The following is a 17,058-nucleotide window of genomic DNA, read 5'->3' on the forward strand; positions in this document are numbered from 1 at the left end:
GCGGAGGAAGTGATGCATGCGTTCCAGCATGGTTTTTGCCATGGGAAGTGAATGGTTATTTGTTGTTGTGTTAGTTTCATTTCCCTTTCAGCCTTCCACTCTGTATTAGATTAGATTAAGCTCAGGTGTGCTTTTAATTGAGCATGCTCAGTACTACCTTTGCGGGTATTTAAGCCACATTCATTTGTTGAGCAGTTACCACCCTGTTTGCATGTCCTGCTCTTTGTTTGATCGATCTTGTGGTAATTATTAATTATTTGATTTATTGACTGGTGTTACTTGAGGAGATGAATTGACTTTGACCGTTATGGTTATTTAGTTTTTTCTGTAAATTCATCTATTTTTCATAATTTATTTTTGTTCATTTGGTTCCTGCATTGATTCATAGGTGGTCTATCCTGGCTTTGTATTTGTCCAGATGAGAGTCTATCCTGTAATTCAATTGTGCAGGTATAGGTTATTTTGTGTATTATTTTATCGTTTTTTCACTCCATCTTCTTCCTATTTTTTTCAAGTGCACGTTCATTTAGGTTATGTCTTACCTTTTCACGTCATTAGGTGTTCCTTTATATTTTATTGCATGTTATTAAGGGTTTTTCTACTCTATCTATACTTTTCTGGTGTTTTTTTTCTTTAAAGGGGAATTATCCTTTTAGATTGTATTACAGTTTTTGATTGTATTACAATTTTGTAATTGCATTGTTTTTTTATACTTTGTAGATATTCACTGTATATATAAAGGCCTGAAGAAGGGTTACTAACCCGAAACAAATCGATGTTGTTGCCTTTTGTCAATCAGCTATATGCACTCTTTTACGTGATTAAAGTTTTTGTATACAAATTTCTGCACCTTTTTGCAAATTAAAAAGAAAAAGTATTTTTTCAATTTTTTGGTTTCCTGTATTTTCAGTATATCCCTGATTATTATTTGGATAGGAGTGCTAGGAGGTGACAGGTGGTGACAGGAGGTGATTGATGGGTGTCTCAGTGGGTGATTAGAGGGGAGAATAGATGCAACTAATGCACTGGGGAGGTGATCGGAAGGGGGTCTGAGAGGGATCTGAGGGTTTGGCCGAGTGATCAGGAGCCCACACGGGGCAAATTAGGGCCTGATTTGATAGGTAGGTGTGCTAGGGGGTGAAAGGAGGTGATTGATGGGTGTCTCAGGGTGTGAATAGATGGGGGAATAGATGCAAGTAATGCACTGGGGAGGTGATCGGGGGTATCTGAGGGCGATCGGAGGGTGTGGGCCAGTCACTGGGTGCCCGCAGGGGGCAGATGAGGGTCTGAGCTGATGGGTATGATGGGTAGCAGTGACAGGTGGTGACAGGGGGTGATTGATGGGTGATTGGAGGGGAGAACAGATGTAAATAATGCACTGGGGAGGTGATCAGAGGGGTCTGGGGGGCTATCTGAGGGTGTGGGCGGGTGATTGGGTGCCCGCAAGGGGCAGATCAGTGTCTAATCTGATGGGTAGCAGTGACAGGTGGTGACAGGGGGTGACGGGTGATTGATAGGTGATCAGTAGGTGATTACAGGGGAGAATGTATGCAAGCAATGCACTGGCGAGTTGATCAGAGCGGGTCTGGGGGGCTGAGGGTGTGGGCGGGTGATTGGTTGCCCGCAAGGGGCAGATTAGGGTCTGATCTGATGGGTAGCAGTGACAGGTGGTGACAGGGTGATTGATAGGTGATCAGTAGGTGATTACAGGGGAGAATATATGCAAGCAGTGCACTGGCGAATTGATCAGAGGGGGTCTGGGGGGGGCTATTTAAGGGTGTGGCGGGTGATTGGGTGCCCGCAAGGGGCAGATTAGGGTCTGATCTGATGGGTAGCAGTGAAAGGTGGTGACGGGGTGTTTGATGGGTGATCACTGGGTGATTAGAGGGGAGAGCAGATGTAAACAATGCACCTTCGGAGGTGATCTGAGGGTGGGTCTGCAGGCAATCTGAGGGTGTGGGCGGGTGATCAGGTGCCCACAAGGGGCTGGTTAGGGTCTGAGCTGATGGGTAGTAGTGACAGGGGTTGATTGATTTGTGATTGACAGGTGATCAGTTGGTGATTACAGGGGAGAATAGATGTATACAGTACACATGGGGGGGGGGGGGGGTCTGGGGAGGATCTGAGGGTGTGTGTGTGGGGGGGGTGATCAGGAGCCCCCAGGGGGCAGTTTAGGACCTAATCTAAAAAATAGCGTTGACAGATAGTGACAGGGAGTGATTGATGGGTGATTAGGGGGATGATTGGGTGCAAACAGGGAACTGGGGGGTGGGCAGGGGGGGGGGGGTCTGAGGGGTGCTGTGGGCGATCAGGGGCAGATCAGTGTGCTTGGGTGCAGACAGGGAGGGCTGCGGCCTGCCCTGGTGGTCCCTCGATCACTGGGACCACCAGGGCAGGAGGCAGCCTGTATAATACGCTTTGTATACATTACATAGCGTATTATACGCTTCTAACGCGGCGATCGAGGGGTTAACAACCCGCCAGCGCTTCCAAACGGCCGCTCGATCCCCGGCCAGCTGGAGTCCCAGGACCTGACGCCGATCGGCGTTATGTGGTCCTGGGCGTGCCACTTTGCTGCCGCCCATAGGTAGTGGGCGGTCGGCAAGTGGTTAACACACAAAAGGAACAAAGTTCATCAGTAAAGGAGGCCATACATCAGGTGACCATCTGATTCAATTATAATCGAATGAAACGATAATGCAACCAATTTCAGGACAAAATTGGTTGCATAAGTCCAGGTGCGCATTCGTAACGGCGTGCAATTTTGGGACAATTGAAGACCGCGACGAAACCCGCAGCGCTGTCTCCCCTAATGTTAAGTATTCCCCTCCCAGTGCATGTCATACATTACCTTTCCGCTTGTCCCCGCTAGCTCCGGGCGCACTCCACTCTCCATACATGTGCACAACACAACATACATGTGGATGCCTAGTATAAGCGCACATATATGACGTCAGACGTCATACTATGCAGAACAGAGTGTGCCCGGAGCCTGTGGGGACAAGTGGAGGTCGGGGACAGTTAATGTATAACATGCACTGGGTACCGGGGGACACACTTAACATTAGGGGGAAAGCGTTGGGCCAGCGAGGTGGTTGGATGCGGCGTCACAAGGCCGATTCCAGATCGATTTCAGCATGAAATTGATCGGGAATTGACCTGCGGAATATAAGCAGCCGACAGATCTCTTTCACATCATTCGATTAGATCGCTAGATGTATGGCTAGATTTGGTGATGAATCCATTTATATGAACAGTCTTGGCGACCTGATAAACACATTTGTTTTTCAAGCCCATGACCTTAATTCCCTCCTATCATGCATTCTTGATTGCCGGTCTGCTGTATCTTCCTAAATTAACTCTCACTTTTTAAAACTTAATATAAGTAAAGCAGAATTGATCATTTTTCCCCTAACTCCTACCACCTTCCTGCCTGATATAACAGTAAATGTCAAAAACAACCCTATAACTTATTTTTCCCCCAAGCACGTTGCCTAGGGGTAATAATTGATTCCTCTCTCATTTAGCCCTTATATTCACTCTTTAACCACCTCCTGTAACCTTCAACTTAAAAACATATCTCGCATCCAACCATTTCTCTCTCAGTCCTCCACTCCACTACTAATGCATACCCTTATAATATTTTGCCTCTACTACTGTAATACTCTGCACTGGGAACAAGCCAGTCTATACTTAATTCTGCAACTTAACTCATCCACCTCTCTTCCCACACTTCATGTGCTGCTCTTTGCCAAACTCTTCATTGTTTGCCAAATCACCAGAGGATTTACATCAAATTTTAAGCCTACAAAAAGCCTAGCCTACAAAAAGTGGAAAAGAGGCGCCCAAGGTATTATAAAACTGTGTTAAAAACAGCTCAAATGAAAACGGTGAAGTGGCTTATCTCAGTGAAGACAAATTTGTATATTAAACAACAAAATCATTTGCAGTGGCAATGTGTTTTGTGGGTCTGTGCCCACTTTCTCAGGCCAAATAAAGTGCCAAAAGATTAATGAGCCCAAGAAGGCACCTCTCCATTTGGTCAGGAGTATTTCCTCCACCCCCATAACCTTCTAGTTTTTTTTTATCAAGAGAGTGACCATGTCCAGCCCTTCTGGACACCCGAGTGTTGTCGGGTTAGTGCATCTCCACCTGCCTAAAATGGTTGGTTGCCCATCTACAACCTTCCTTTGCGAGTACAACCAGTTACACTTTCGCACTTGACCACTGTTGTGACATACTGCACCATTTGGGCTTGCACTGTCTCTGTGCTTTTTTCTTCCAGGGTGCTCTTTGATCACACTACACACCTGCATCTATCCTACAAAGCTCCCCACAATCTCTCTCCACTACATCTCCTCACTAGTCTCCAAGTGCTGTCATTGCTCCACCACGGCGGCTCACCTCTGTGAATAATAATAATCCCTCCAGTGGCTTCCTATTCAGTCCAGAAACAGATTCAAGATACTGTGTCTGGCCTACAAATCTATTGACAAAACCTGCCCAACCTACATTTCTGATCTTACTCAGAGGTACACACCTAGCCGCTCACTACGCTCTTCAAATAAACTTCGCCTGACTGCCCCCCGGATCACCCAGTCCATGTACGCCTTCAGGACTTCTCAAGAACTGTTCCAACACTATGGAACTACCTACCTCCCCCATTAGGGTTTCCCCCTCCTTCAACATCTTAAAGAAGGTCCTCAAAACTAACCTTTTCACATCTAGTGACTAATAGTGACTAAGCATTACCTTGTACTTATACTGTTCTGTGTGATCTGGTTTGACTATATTCCTGTATTGTCTTATAGCTGTATGCCCTCAAAACTCACCTTATCACTCCCTCCCCCCCCCCCCCCCCCACTGGTGCTCTAAACCCGCAGCTGAACTCTGGTCCCCTACCTATTGTGTCCTTACCTCTCCCTCTAGATTGTAAGCCTTCGGCAGGGTCTTCTCCTCCTTGTGTCTCCTACCTGTTCATGCAACTCCATTACCATACACCCATCCTATGGATCTGAGTGAACTCGACTTGCCTAATCTCCATGCTCCCATCTAGTGACTAAGCATTACCTTGTACTCATACTGTGATGTGTGATCTGGTTTGCATGTATTCCTGTAATGTCTTATTGCTGTATGTCACCCCTTAAATATTGTCTGTAACCTTAACTAATGACCAGCGCTGTGTAATATGTTGGCGCTGTACTGTATACATAAAATAAATAAGTGCCATCCCAACCATAACTTCTGTTCTGCCCATGACTTTCTGCTATCATCCTCTAGAATCACCCCCTCCAACTCACTTAGACAGGACTTTTCACAAGTCCCCCCCCCTCTAGAATTCACTTGCAAAAACATCCATCTCTCCCTAAGCCTCTCAACCTTAAAGTGCACTGTTAAAACACACCTTTTCAGACTGCTATGTCTGTGTATTAGGGACCCTTGTTTGTTTCTTCCATTTTACAGTGCCAAGGAAGATGAATACAATATAGAAATCAATGATGATGATAATAATAAGTGTTAAAAATCAGGTAAATATCTAAAGTTTTACTGTATATACTTGTCTATAAGCCGAGGTACCCACTTTTCCCATTAAAAAAAAACAGAATAAGTGATTGACTCGTGTATAAGCCCCCGCCCCAATATAGCCCCCTCTCCAGTGTAAATAGTCAGGTGTGCCCCAAGTATGAGGCATCCTCCTATACAGTATAAACCGCAAGATTTGCCCCCAGTACTAGGCAGCACCCCTCCCCATAGCCAGATGTGCCCCTGTTCTAGCATGCCCCCCTACCCATAGCCAAATGTGACCCCAGTTCTAGGCAGCACCCCTCCCCATAGTCAGATCTGCCCTTGTTCTAGCATGCCCCCCTACCCATAGCCAGATGTGTCCCCAGTTCTAGTCAGCCACCCTACTCATTGCCAGATATCCCCCAGTTCAAGGCAGCACCCCTCCACATAAGCAGAGTTGTCCCAATGTGTTAAACAGCCCATCCCCTTCTCCATAGCTAGATGTGCCCCAAGTGTGTTTAGTAGTGACTTGTAGTCACTACTGGTTCAGTAAAACGGTGTGAAGTTTGCAGCAATAGGTCTGACCTGTCCCCCTGCCAGCCATGGTGAAGCAGAGCTGTGCATCACAGCAAGGGGATCCTGGGCAGTACACGTGACCTCCTGTTCGCTCCGCTCCACTGTATCAATAATTCAATAATTGCTGGGGGACACTATTGCTGCACACCATGTTGCCGAGAAGATCGGAGGCTGGACACAGCGGGGACCGGACACATAAGGAGCCACAGCGCAGGAGTGCACAATGCAGGATGGCTGGATAATGTACTACTTAAGGGCACCGCCTTTGAGACCAGGGTTCGAATCCTGGCTAGGGTCGGTACCTATTCAGTAAAGAGTTCAAGGCCTCTTGCGCACATCCAAGGGGCTGCAGCTCAAGCGCTTTGAGTCCAACAAGAAAAAAGGGCCATACAAATGTTCACATTATTATCATGATCACCGTTCTGCACACCATAGCCAGCCGGAGGACACAGGTCAGGTGGACACTGCACATCACTTTCGTATAAGCCGAGGGGGTAAACTTTTCAGCACATTTTTTGTACTGAAAAATTCTTATGCGCAAGTATATATGGCATGTATGCAGAATCGTTTCACCTTTATCCAAGGTAGAATTTTTAAAGCAGCTAGAAGCAACAGTTACGTTATTGTTAAAGGTTATGACACACTACACACTACTGAAGAACAGAATATCAGCTCCACCCACTATTCCTCATGGTCAGAGCATAATGGAAGCAAGTGGAAGATGCTGTACAGCCTACCTGGTTCTCACATTTGAAGAGTATATTAACCTTTTTTCACATAAAAGACAGTATTGTACTTACTGTACAGCACCAATGTTTCTCAGCAGCAAGCCATGGCATTCAGAAGCAGAGGTGCCAGATATCGTATTCTGGGGGTCATCTTCTGGGACTATCTCAAACTACAAGGCCGTAAAAAAAGGTATATAATCACTATGAGTATGTTATGCTTTATGTAACTTGGTCATAATAGAAATAGCTAAAATGGCATTTTTCACACATGCGAGAATAAAATTAATCACAGCTTCATAACTGCAGGGCTGAACAAAACACCACCACACTAAAGACAAGGAGCCCTCTAGAGAAATGAATCTGGCCGTATACCTGAATAATTAGATTCAAATGTGTGTATAATCAATATATACATTTATTGAACAGCAAAATCACATATACACACATTTGAATCTGATTATTCAGGTATACAGCCAGATTATGAATATGGATTATGGATAATGAAAAAGATATTTTCACTTACTATGTTAGTAAACCAAATCCAATTCATTATGGATAGTGAAATGCTTTTCAATTTATTATTTGAAAAAACTATTATAAGAGTAACAATGCCAGCTTCTTGTCAGGATGTATACATACAAAAGAAATAAATCGGGGACCCGGAGAATTAATTTTTCTTTTCAATGCACATAAGCACTTTTACATGTATGTTATCCCCATCATAAAGCAACACTCAATATTTTATACCGAAAAAATGATAACAGAATTTTAGCAATTTTTGAAAAACTTTTTTAAAATAGGAAACAAATATCGCACAGACACAGTTATTCAGTCCTTTTATCATGCCTCCTGAAAGTTCTGTCTGGTGCATCTCCTTCTGTTAATCATCCTTGAGATGTTTCTGTGAATTGTTTGAGACCAGCTGTAATGAATTCAATTGACTGGACATGATTATTGTACACACAGGCACGTGCAGAGGGGGGTATGGGAGCCCAAGCACCCCCCCTTTTAAAATACCCATTAAAAGGCCCCTTTGGCTGCGAAAAATAAGCCCTGCCACCGGTTGTGATAAGCTCCACCCACCAGCAGCAGGAAGCTCCTCCCCCATCTGGGACAATTTGGAGTAAAGAGGTCTCATACACGATCCCTAGTGTAACCACCCCTGCAGCTGGGTGGGAGCAGGTAAGATGGTGTCCCCCTGACACAGCAGTGACCTCTTCCTTCCCCAGAATTCACAGTGACCTCTCATTTAACCCTGCACCCAGTGACCTCTCCCTTCACCTAGGACCTAAAATGACCTCTCCCACTCCAGCATTAGCACTGCAGTGATCCTGCCTCCCCCAGCATCCACAGTGACCTCTCCCTCCCCCAATGGCACCCTTCTTGTCCCCAGCAGCACCCATAGTGACCTCCCTCAGCACCTAAACTGACCTCTCCCTCCCTAAGTACTTGCAATCAACACCCGCATGACACTTGATACCCACCCATAGCCAGAACCCACATGGCACCCAGCATCGGTAACAGGTCCCACTGACTCCACACCAATGAACGCAGGCAGTGTTTCTGTGACTGAATGTATGTGTCAAGTGGAGGGGCTCAGGGGGGTGGTTTGGGACAGTTTGAGAGCTGAGGGGTAAAGGTCACATGTCACTGAAAGGCAAGGGGGCTGGGGAGGGGGGAGAAAGGTCCCCCACCACTTGTAGGTACTACTGTGCATGGGGGGGGGGGAGGGCGTGAGGCCCCTTTTTAAAATTTGAGCACCTCCCACTTAAGGACCCTCTGCACGGCCCTGATGGCACATCAGCTGACAATGTACTGAACATCTCAGCAATGTACTGAACATCTCGGCAAAAATCCTACATGTTTCCAAGAGCACAATGATTTTCATAATTCTGATTCCACATTGCCATTATATTGCATGATACGAAGAAAAGCTGGAAAATACTGCTTTCTCCTCTCAGCAAAAACAACATTTTACAGTATTTTTCGTTCCATAAGATGCATCTCTTGGACCAAATGATAACATTACTTACCGGTTATGTCTTTTCCCGAAATCGAAAGGACAGCACCCATGAGAGACAACCTCTCCACTCCAATCTCGACAGGAAGTAGGATAAAATATTAAAAATTAGCCACAGGGTATATATGTGCTGTAATCCCACACACACTCAGTTAATAGAAAACGCTCAGGATAATATTTCAAATACACAAATACAATGATCGGTGGGTTATTAGGGAGCTGTACTTTTAAATTCTGGAAAAGACATTACTGGTAAGTAATGTTATCTTTCCCAGGTCATCTCAGGAAAGCAGCCATGAAAGGATAAACAGGACTAGTAGATTAGGGAGGGACAATTACTTGCAACACTCTGCACCAAAATCTTCAATCTGTTTTAGCAAACATATTTAGTCTGTAGTGTCTTACAAAAACATATCCTGCTACTTCAGGGGAAACCTTGTAAATCTTCAATGGTGGTTCTTGGCCTCTCTGTTGAAACAGCTCTTGTCAAATGGGTACTCATTGTCCATTTTGACCATTTCCCATGTAGCTTGTAAGCAGTAGAGTAACAATCACCCCAGCAAGGGATGCGGGGGCAGGGGGGCCCCGAGCCTGGGGAGGGGCCCTGGAGTATAGCTGTCTAGAAAGGCACTCTAAATTGCAGTCCAGGAAAAAAAAAAGTTTATTTTCCCATTCTGAGAGACTGAAAAATTCCCTTTACTTACGGTAAAGTCTTTTCCAGTAGTCATGAGGACAGCACCCCTGGATGAGACCTGTCTCCCTCCCCACCGTGGACAGGAAACTGTTAAAAGAAGAATTTGCATAAGCAATAGGCAGCCACATATAAGATACTACACCTGCCACAGTACCTCAGTTAATAAAAAAGATGACACGGACATTTAATGATGCTTATACAAACTTATTTCTCTTTTCTACCCAAATAAGGGCGGGTTGCAGGGGTGCTGTCCTCATGACTACTGGAAAAGACTTTACCGTAAGTAAAGGGATTTTTCCCAGAACGTCATTTCGGACAGCACCCCTGGATGAGACGATGTACAAGAGATAAAGCCTTAGGGTGGGACCACAGCTTGCAAAACTTTCCTTCTGAAGGATAAACCTGCAGAGGCCGATACATTAAGGCGATAGTGCTTTACAAACGTATTGCGACTTGACCAGGTCACAGCTCTGCAAATCTGATCTATAGAGGCCCCTGCCCTCTCTGCCCAAGAAGTCGAAATTCCTCTTGTGGAATGAGCCATGATAGAATTTAATTGCTTCCCCTGTGTCTGATATGCTAATGAAATAGCCCCCAAAAATGTATAATCTGTGTAGGATTTAAGGAAGATTTCTCCCAATTAATGATCCAACCTAGATCTTGTAGTAAGACTATTGTCGTAACAATCTGAACTCTTACCGAATCGGGAGATGTCCACCAAAACAGAAAACCATCAAGGTAACCCAAAATGTTAACTTTTCTCTGTCTAAGTGTAGCCAGAACCCCAGACATTACCTTCATAAACAACCCTGGAGCTGAGGATAATCCGAAGGGCAAAGCATTAAACTGATAAATTCTTACCTCTTCCTCCATCTGGATGGCAAACCTTAAGTATTATTGAGAAGACAGGTGTATCGTTAATTGAAGATACGCATCCTTTCGGTCTAGAAAGGCTAGGAAATCGTCCTTCTGTTAGAGATGAATAATAGATCAAATCCATCCTGAATTTTCTGTATTTTACCTTCCGGTTTAGACTGTTTAGATTGAGTATGAACCGATAATTTCCCTGTAGCTTCTTTACTAGAAACAAACAGGGGAATAGAATCCCTGTCCTCTGACATTTCGGTACTTCTCGAATTACCCTTTTTTTCTAAACAGGGAAAGGACTTCCGACTGTAGGGCTGAAAACTTTATTTGGTCCTGCAAGCGGGGAGTAATGCAAAAGTTCTGAAGAGGAGGCTGGCTGAACTCTTCTGAACTATTCTGTATCCCTCCAAAAACCACCTTAAGGGCTCTTTACCACTAAAACGTTGCGTTAGATGCGACGCTAAGGTCACATAACGTGCCCCCAACGCAACGCATGTGAGCTTTGAAGTTGGACGCTATATAGAGCTACGTTATGCGTATCGGACGAAAACAGCGCATGCGGCAAAAGACTGTGGAGAGCACGTGATTGGAAAACTCCACATCACGTGGTCCCGCCAGCCAATAAGCGGCCGCTCCAGGAAGTAAACACTGCAGTGCATATGAATTAATCATGTGGCTGGCAACAACAGCGGACTCTCCCCTCCTCTCCTGCACGAAAAAACAAAAACACACATTACTGAGCATGTGCAAACAGTCTAATGCGGCTAAAACTGCGTATAACGCACAGCATGCTGTACTTTCTTTAAACGTGCAGCGTTACACTGTAACAACGCGGGCACTGTGAACAGCCCATTGATTTTTCATAACTGTAAGCTGGGCTGCGTTACAAGCTGCTCTAATGTGCGCCTGTAACATCCCACTGTGAAAGAAGCCTAAATAACCAATATTTTGTGCACTGTAGTTGCCATGTTTCGAAATTTGCAATTCTCCATCTCCCTGGAATACTAGCGTCATTGCTTATCTGACTTCTTGGTAAAAGTGAAGTTGGACTTAGGCTTCTGTGACTTGTAGGGAGCCCATCTCCTGCCCTTAGAGGACTAGGGATCTGACTCATTCTTAGAAGAGGGACGAAAGGGCCGTTTACTTTGGAAAGGTCTTTTTTTGTTGTTTTTGTTTTGTGTCTGTCTGCCGTTCTGTCTAGAGGGTCGTCTAACTTTGACTCAAACAGCAGACCCCTTCACAAGGTATACCACATAACCTGATTTTGAAGAATTGTCATCATTCCAAGTTTTTACCCATACACCTCTTCTGGCTGAATTAACTAATGCCATAGTTCTGGCCGTAAGTTTAACCGTATCATCTGAAGTGTCCACTAGATAAATTCAAAGCATTCAAAACTTTAGGGAAATCAGTCAAAATTTCCCAGAAATTCTCAAAAAAGTAAGTCAGTTTTGTTTGATACCCTTGAAAAATATGGATCTAATTTAGGCGGGGTTCCCCAAAACCCTGATCTTCAGGAGAAAGATAACGTTTAGATAATGATCTGGGCCAAAAACCCTCTCCTAGATTATCCCACTCAATAATCTTTAGGCTACTTTCACACCAAGACGTTGCGTTTTAGGGGACGTTAAGGTCGCATAACGTGCCCCTAACGCAACGCATGGTGGTGTTGAAGTTGGACGTCAGATTGAGCCGCATTATGCGGCTCTCAAAGCAGCTGCTACAGGATAGTGATGGAAAGTCCGGATCCTTTTAAGGATGCGGATCATTCGAATCGGATAATTGAAGAGATCCGGATCTTTGAACCGAATCATCTGAATCATTTTACTAGGGAAGCAGACTGGGGGTGAAATGACTAGCAGGACAGGACTTTCCCTGCACTGTACATCCTGTATGTTCCGGTTTCTTCCAGACAGACATCCACTGTGAACCGAATCTTTCATTGTGATGACCTGGATGATTCAACTCACAAAAAAGATCCGGATCAAAAGAACGATTCGTTCATGATCCGGACAACACTATGAGTCCCACCAGGAGTCACCACAGTGCAGTGCATATTAATTAGTCATGTGGCTAGTCACTGAGCATGTGCAAACAATCTAACACAGCTCTATGGGGTATAACGTACAGCATGCTGCACTTTCATTTAACGTGCAGCGTTATACCCTGATGCAACGTGTGCACTGTGAACAGCACATTGATTTTACAGTGCTGTGAGAAGGGCTGCGTTACTGGCTGCTGTAACGTGGGACTTTAACGCCCCACTGTGAAACCAGCCTAAGAGTAGCATGGACTGGAATAAACCGAGAATGAGGATCTGCCAAACTCTCATACATTTGATCCAAAGGTGTCAATGATTTCTACTTAATACCCATTGGCCTCAATTCACTAAGATCATGCTGGAGATAATAAGGCAAGAGAAAACTTACCTCCACACAGTAAGAGAGTTATCTTATCTCTTCATTCCTTACGTTACCTCTTCTGTAGTTAATTTAACTCTGGAGTTATTTTAAGGATTAAAGAGTTAACTTAAAGACAGAAGAGTTAACTTTAGGTTTGCCTGAGGTGAAATGTTTCCTGAATACTACATGCCTTATCACCATGGTAACAACTCTAGAAGAGTTATTAAAGACAGGAGATAAGCTTAGTGAATTGAGGCCATTGTCTCATGTATAGCCATTAGTAAGTATTTCATTATTCAGGAGAAAAACATTTTGGTTAGGGCTCTTTTCCACTATGAAATGTGATCGCGACCGCATTTGCGATCACAATCGCACTTCAATTTCCACTACGCGATTGAGCTACTAATTGTACAGCTCAATCGCATACAAAAACGCAGCAGGACGACGATTGCGCTTTGATCAAATCGCATCGCAATAAGATTGCACCAATGGAAATTGCTGCTGCAGTTTCCATTAGTTTAACATACCTCGCGATCAGAATCAAATCGCAAATCGCAGGGTAGTGAAAAAAAATCCTTAGCCAATTTTACTCAAGTCTTCCTCCTAGTTTGATACATTTGCTCTGTGCAGAGACAGAGTTATTATAAAGGAGGCAGCCCCAGCATCCCTTTACATGTGCATTTTTGTTTAAATTGCCTCTCCTTGCCCTGAATCTGTCTAAGGCTCAACACACACCATACAATCTTGGTTGTTCAATCTTACCACTTTCATATAGTATAAGAGCTTATCCAATCAATCATTCAAGGTATTTTCAATCTGTTGGCCCTTATACTACATAGATTTGGTAAATCTGTACAACCAAGAATGTATGGTGTGTGTTGAGCTTAATAGTTCTTCTAAACAATCTATTTAATTGCCACAACTCAGAAGAACTTCAAGAAATGTTACACATGCAGGCTTTCTGATGTGAAATGTATCTGAAAACAGGTACCCAAGGGGTTAAACAACACAGCCTGTGTATTCTGGGACGCAGTTTGTTCTGCTCTCACTGCAGCTGCCTGGGAGGTCTGTCTCTCCATTAGCTTGCCTGTTATTGCTGGCTTATCGCCTTATCTAAACAGCCGCGTTTCTCCGCTCACATTGCGCCTGCTCTAATCCTTATGAATTAACCTTCAGCGACATTATTATTATTATTATTTATTTATATAGCGCCAACATCTTCCGTAGCGCTGTACATAGTACAAACAAATAATGGGGAACAAATATACATAAGAAATACAAGACACTGTACCGTAATGACATTGAATAGAGTAAATACAGATACATACATAGTTGATATGTGGTTGGTACATGTACATATGTTAAAATAACAGCAGTATGAGAAACACTAGGAGGAGGTCCCTGCCCTTGCGGGCTTACAATATAGAGGGTAGTGGGGAGGAAACAAAAGGGAAGGAAACACAAGGATTAGTGGGTGAGCCAGTGTGCCTTCAGTGCTGCCTATAGCAAATTATAGGCTTGTCTTCAGAGTACGTTTGAAGGTTTCCAGACTTGAGGCATGACGAACCGGCTGAGGGAGAGAGTTCCAAAGGAGAGGGACAGCCCGTGAGAAGTCTTGGATGCGAGAGTGAGACGAGGTGACTAGGCTGGAGGATAATCTCCGCAGAAGGCAGTAATTTCCCGCCCTGCCTAGGAATGTCAGTTTTTTATGCGGAAACAGGTTATATGAATGCACACTTTGCTAAATGGTCGGTAAAGTCAGCTGTTTTGGGCATTACCGCATGCGAGAATGCTCTATGAATACAGGCCTATGTCTCTTAGAAGTAGGAGGCATAGTCGGAGGTGCAGACAACATAGGAGATGATGGATTAGTTATAACAGGCAGATAATCCATAGCACTACTAGTCACAGGCCTATCTAAAGCAGCTGAGGCAGTAGAAGCAATAGCAGAATCTTTAATTTCCTATTGCTGTCTGTGGACCTTCTCTGTACAATACTGGCACAATTCAGAGTTGCTAATCCATGCTAACTAGACTGACTAGAGGATTTGTCAGACTTTTCAACCTTCTCAGTCTTATGTCTTTTGGGGTATAAAACATAATAAATGATAGCCAGCCATTAGACAAATCCCTCTATACATAACATACATCCAGCCAAGCAGAAGAAACATAACCACATCTACTTGCCAGAGAGGGATCCTGGGCAGATTTAGCAGATTATGCAGGAGCTGACCCAGAGGCGTCCTCCATGATCCCAGCCACAAACCAGAGTGCATCATGGACTCTACAAACTTATACCTGTGCTGCATATTTGATGCAGCTGATCTAATTATGCATGCAGCCCCTGCCGGCTAAGCATATGCTTAATCAGCTTCTTATCTTAAGGAATCAGCTGTATGCTGATTCCTAATCACCGCTGCGGCCCCTGCGGCCCAACTCAGACTTCAGATCACGCGGGACGCCAGCGCGTGACTACCTCCGGTTCAACCGGAAGTGAACTCTCTTCAATGCACGCACATGCGCGCATAAAGTCGCTGCCTCCGATGGAGAAGCCTCCTCCTCGCTGCAGGGCTCCGACTGTTCACTGAACAGCGCTGCTTGGAGCCTGGGAAAACGCTGCCCCTGCCGCCTGACATGGATGGCACTCCTGGAGACCTCTCCCATGCATCCCGTCCGGAAGGAAACTAAACTGAGGTACTGTGGCAGGTGTAGTATCTTATATGTGGCTGCCTATTGCTTATGCAAATTCTTCTTTTAACAGTTTCCTGTCCACGGTGGGGAGGGAGACAGGTCTCATCCAGGGGTGCTGTCCGAAATGACGTTCTGGGAAACTAAGGTTGCATAGAGAAAATGCTTTCTGCTCTCTGCCCAGTTGTTCTAATGACCGCATCTGCTCAGCCACTAATAAGAAATTATACAACGTTTTGTAGACAAAGATGTGTAGACAGTCCCTATTCAGTGTGCAGCAGGGTCTTGTGTACAAAGCCCTGCCCCCAGCCTCTCCACCACCTCCCCAAATGCTCCAAACGTTTCACAGGGGTGCCCAGAGATTTCTAGTTATGCTCCTGCTTGTAAGCTAGAGAAATCAAAGGATCCAGAAGTTTGATTGGCTCTAGACTTTAATGAAAATAAGAATTAGGAGAGAGCTCAATCTACTCCAGACAGATGTAATCTTCAGGAATCAAAGGACACAGAATCTGACATCTAGATCATGGGAACATTCATCCGTTTGATCGTTTATATAGGTACAGAAGGATGAAAGATACATTTCTGTGGATTCATAAAGAAGAGACCTTGGGAAGAAAGAGTAATCTACACGGAATTTTGTCTTACATAATAAGGCAGTAAAGTTCTTTACTAGAGGTAGCCTGCAATCCTTGAACCTTAAATTCAAGTGAAAAGATTGCACCCTGTACAAGTAGGTCAAGTATTTTAGAATAGATTTTTCAGCATAGTCGTTGGGGCCTGAAAGGTACAACCATTATTACCCTGGACCTGTCATGAATGATTCTGTGAAAGATCTACAGAAATAGCACTGATGAATAAATGTAGTCCATAAGAGAACAGAACAGTTTTTATTTGGAACTGCGGTTTGTTGCAAAGCGACCATTGGAGGCCCCTGTCTGTTGTAGACCTGTTGGAATATACAAAGACCCTCCTGATGGAGAGTCAACCTGCAGTGGCGCCCCGCACGGGCGCCGCTAGATGGCGTCATAGCAAAGAGACAGGGACTCGCAAGTTGTAGAGGAATCTTGCCATGGACGCTGAACCAGTCGGCAACGTATGCATTAACAGGCTGCATTTGCCTGGGGTGATCGGACACGTGGGGGAATGGTGGAAGAGGACACAGATGTATTCTGCTCTGGCGAACTTACACAGCCACCACAAATTAAAAGATGCACTCTGCACACCGAGGGAGGCGGGACACGACACGGACACTAATTGTTCATCTAATATGCAGCATCGCTACATAAATATAGCTCCTACTTTTATGTAGCGGTGGGGGGATGCATGTGGGGGTCATGACTTGAGTATAAGCCAAGACGCTCACGTTCGGGCAACTTTTTAGGCCTCAAAATCTCGGCTTATACTCGAGTACACACAGTATTTGTTTTTCTGTTATTTCCATAGTGAACTGCACAGCAACAGGGTGGTTGTCAATTTTTCCCTGTGATAAATCAGAATCCAGACTGCAAAGGGTTAATGATCATTTGTATGTTGATAAACAACTTCCCTCAGCACATGCTTTCTCTCCACCAGTATATAG

The 17,058-nt window shown here is 44.6% G+C and overlaps 1 protein-coding gene across 1 annotated transcript in view; it reads right to left on the reverse strand.

Moving 5' to 3' along the window:
* Window positions 1-17,058, reverse strand: part of TBRG1 (transforming growth factor beta regulator 1) — a 94,558-nt gene that overhangs the window by 30,005 nt on the left and 47,495 nt on the right. Inside the window, exon 7 of the mRNA XM_068242704.1 lies at window positions 6,882-6,979. Coding sequence (XP_068098805.1) covers window positions 6,882-6,979 — 98 coding nt within the window. The remainder of the gene's footprint in view (window positions 1-6,881; window positions 6,980-17,058) is intronic.

Source organism: Hyperolius riggenbachi, chromosome 6, assembly GCF_040937935.1.
Source record: "Hyperolius riggenbachi isolate aHypRig1 chromosome 6, aHypRig1.pri, whole genome shotgun sequence".
Classification (NCBI taxonomy): Eukaryota; Metazoa; Chordata; class Amphibia; order Anura; family Hyperoliidae; genus Hyperolius; species Hyperolius riggenbachi.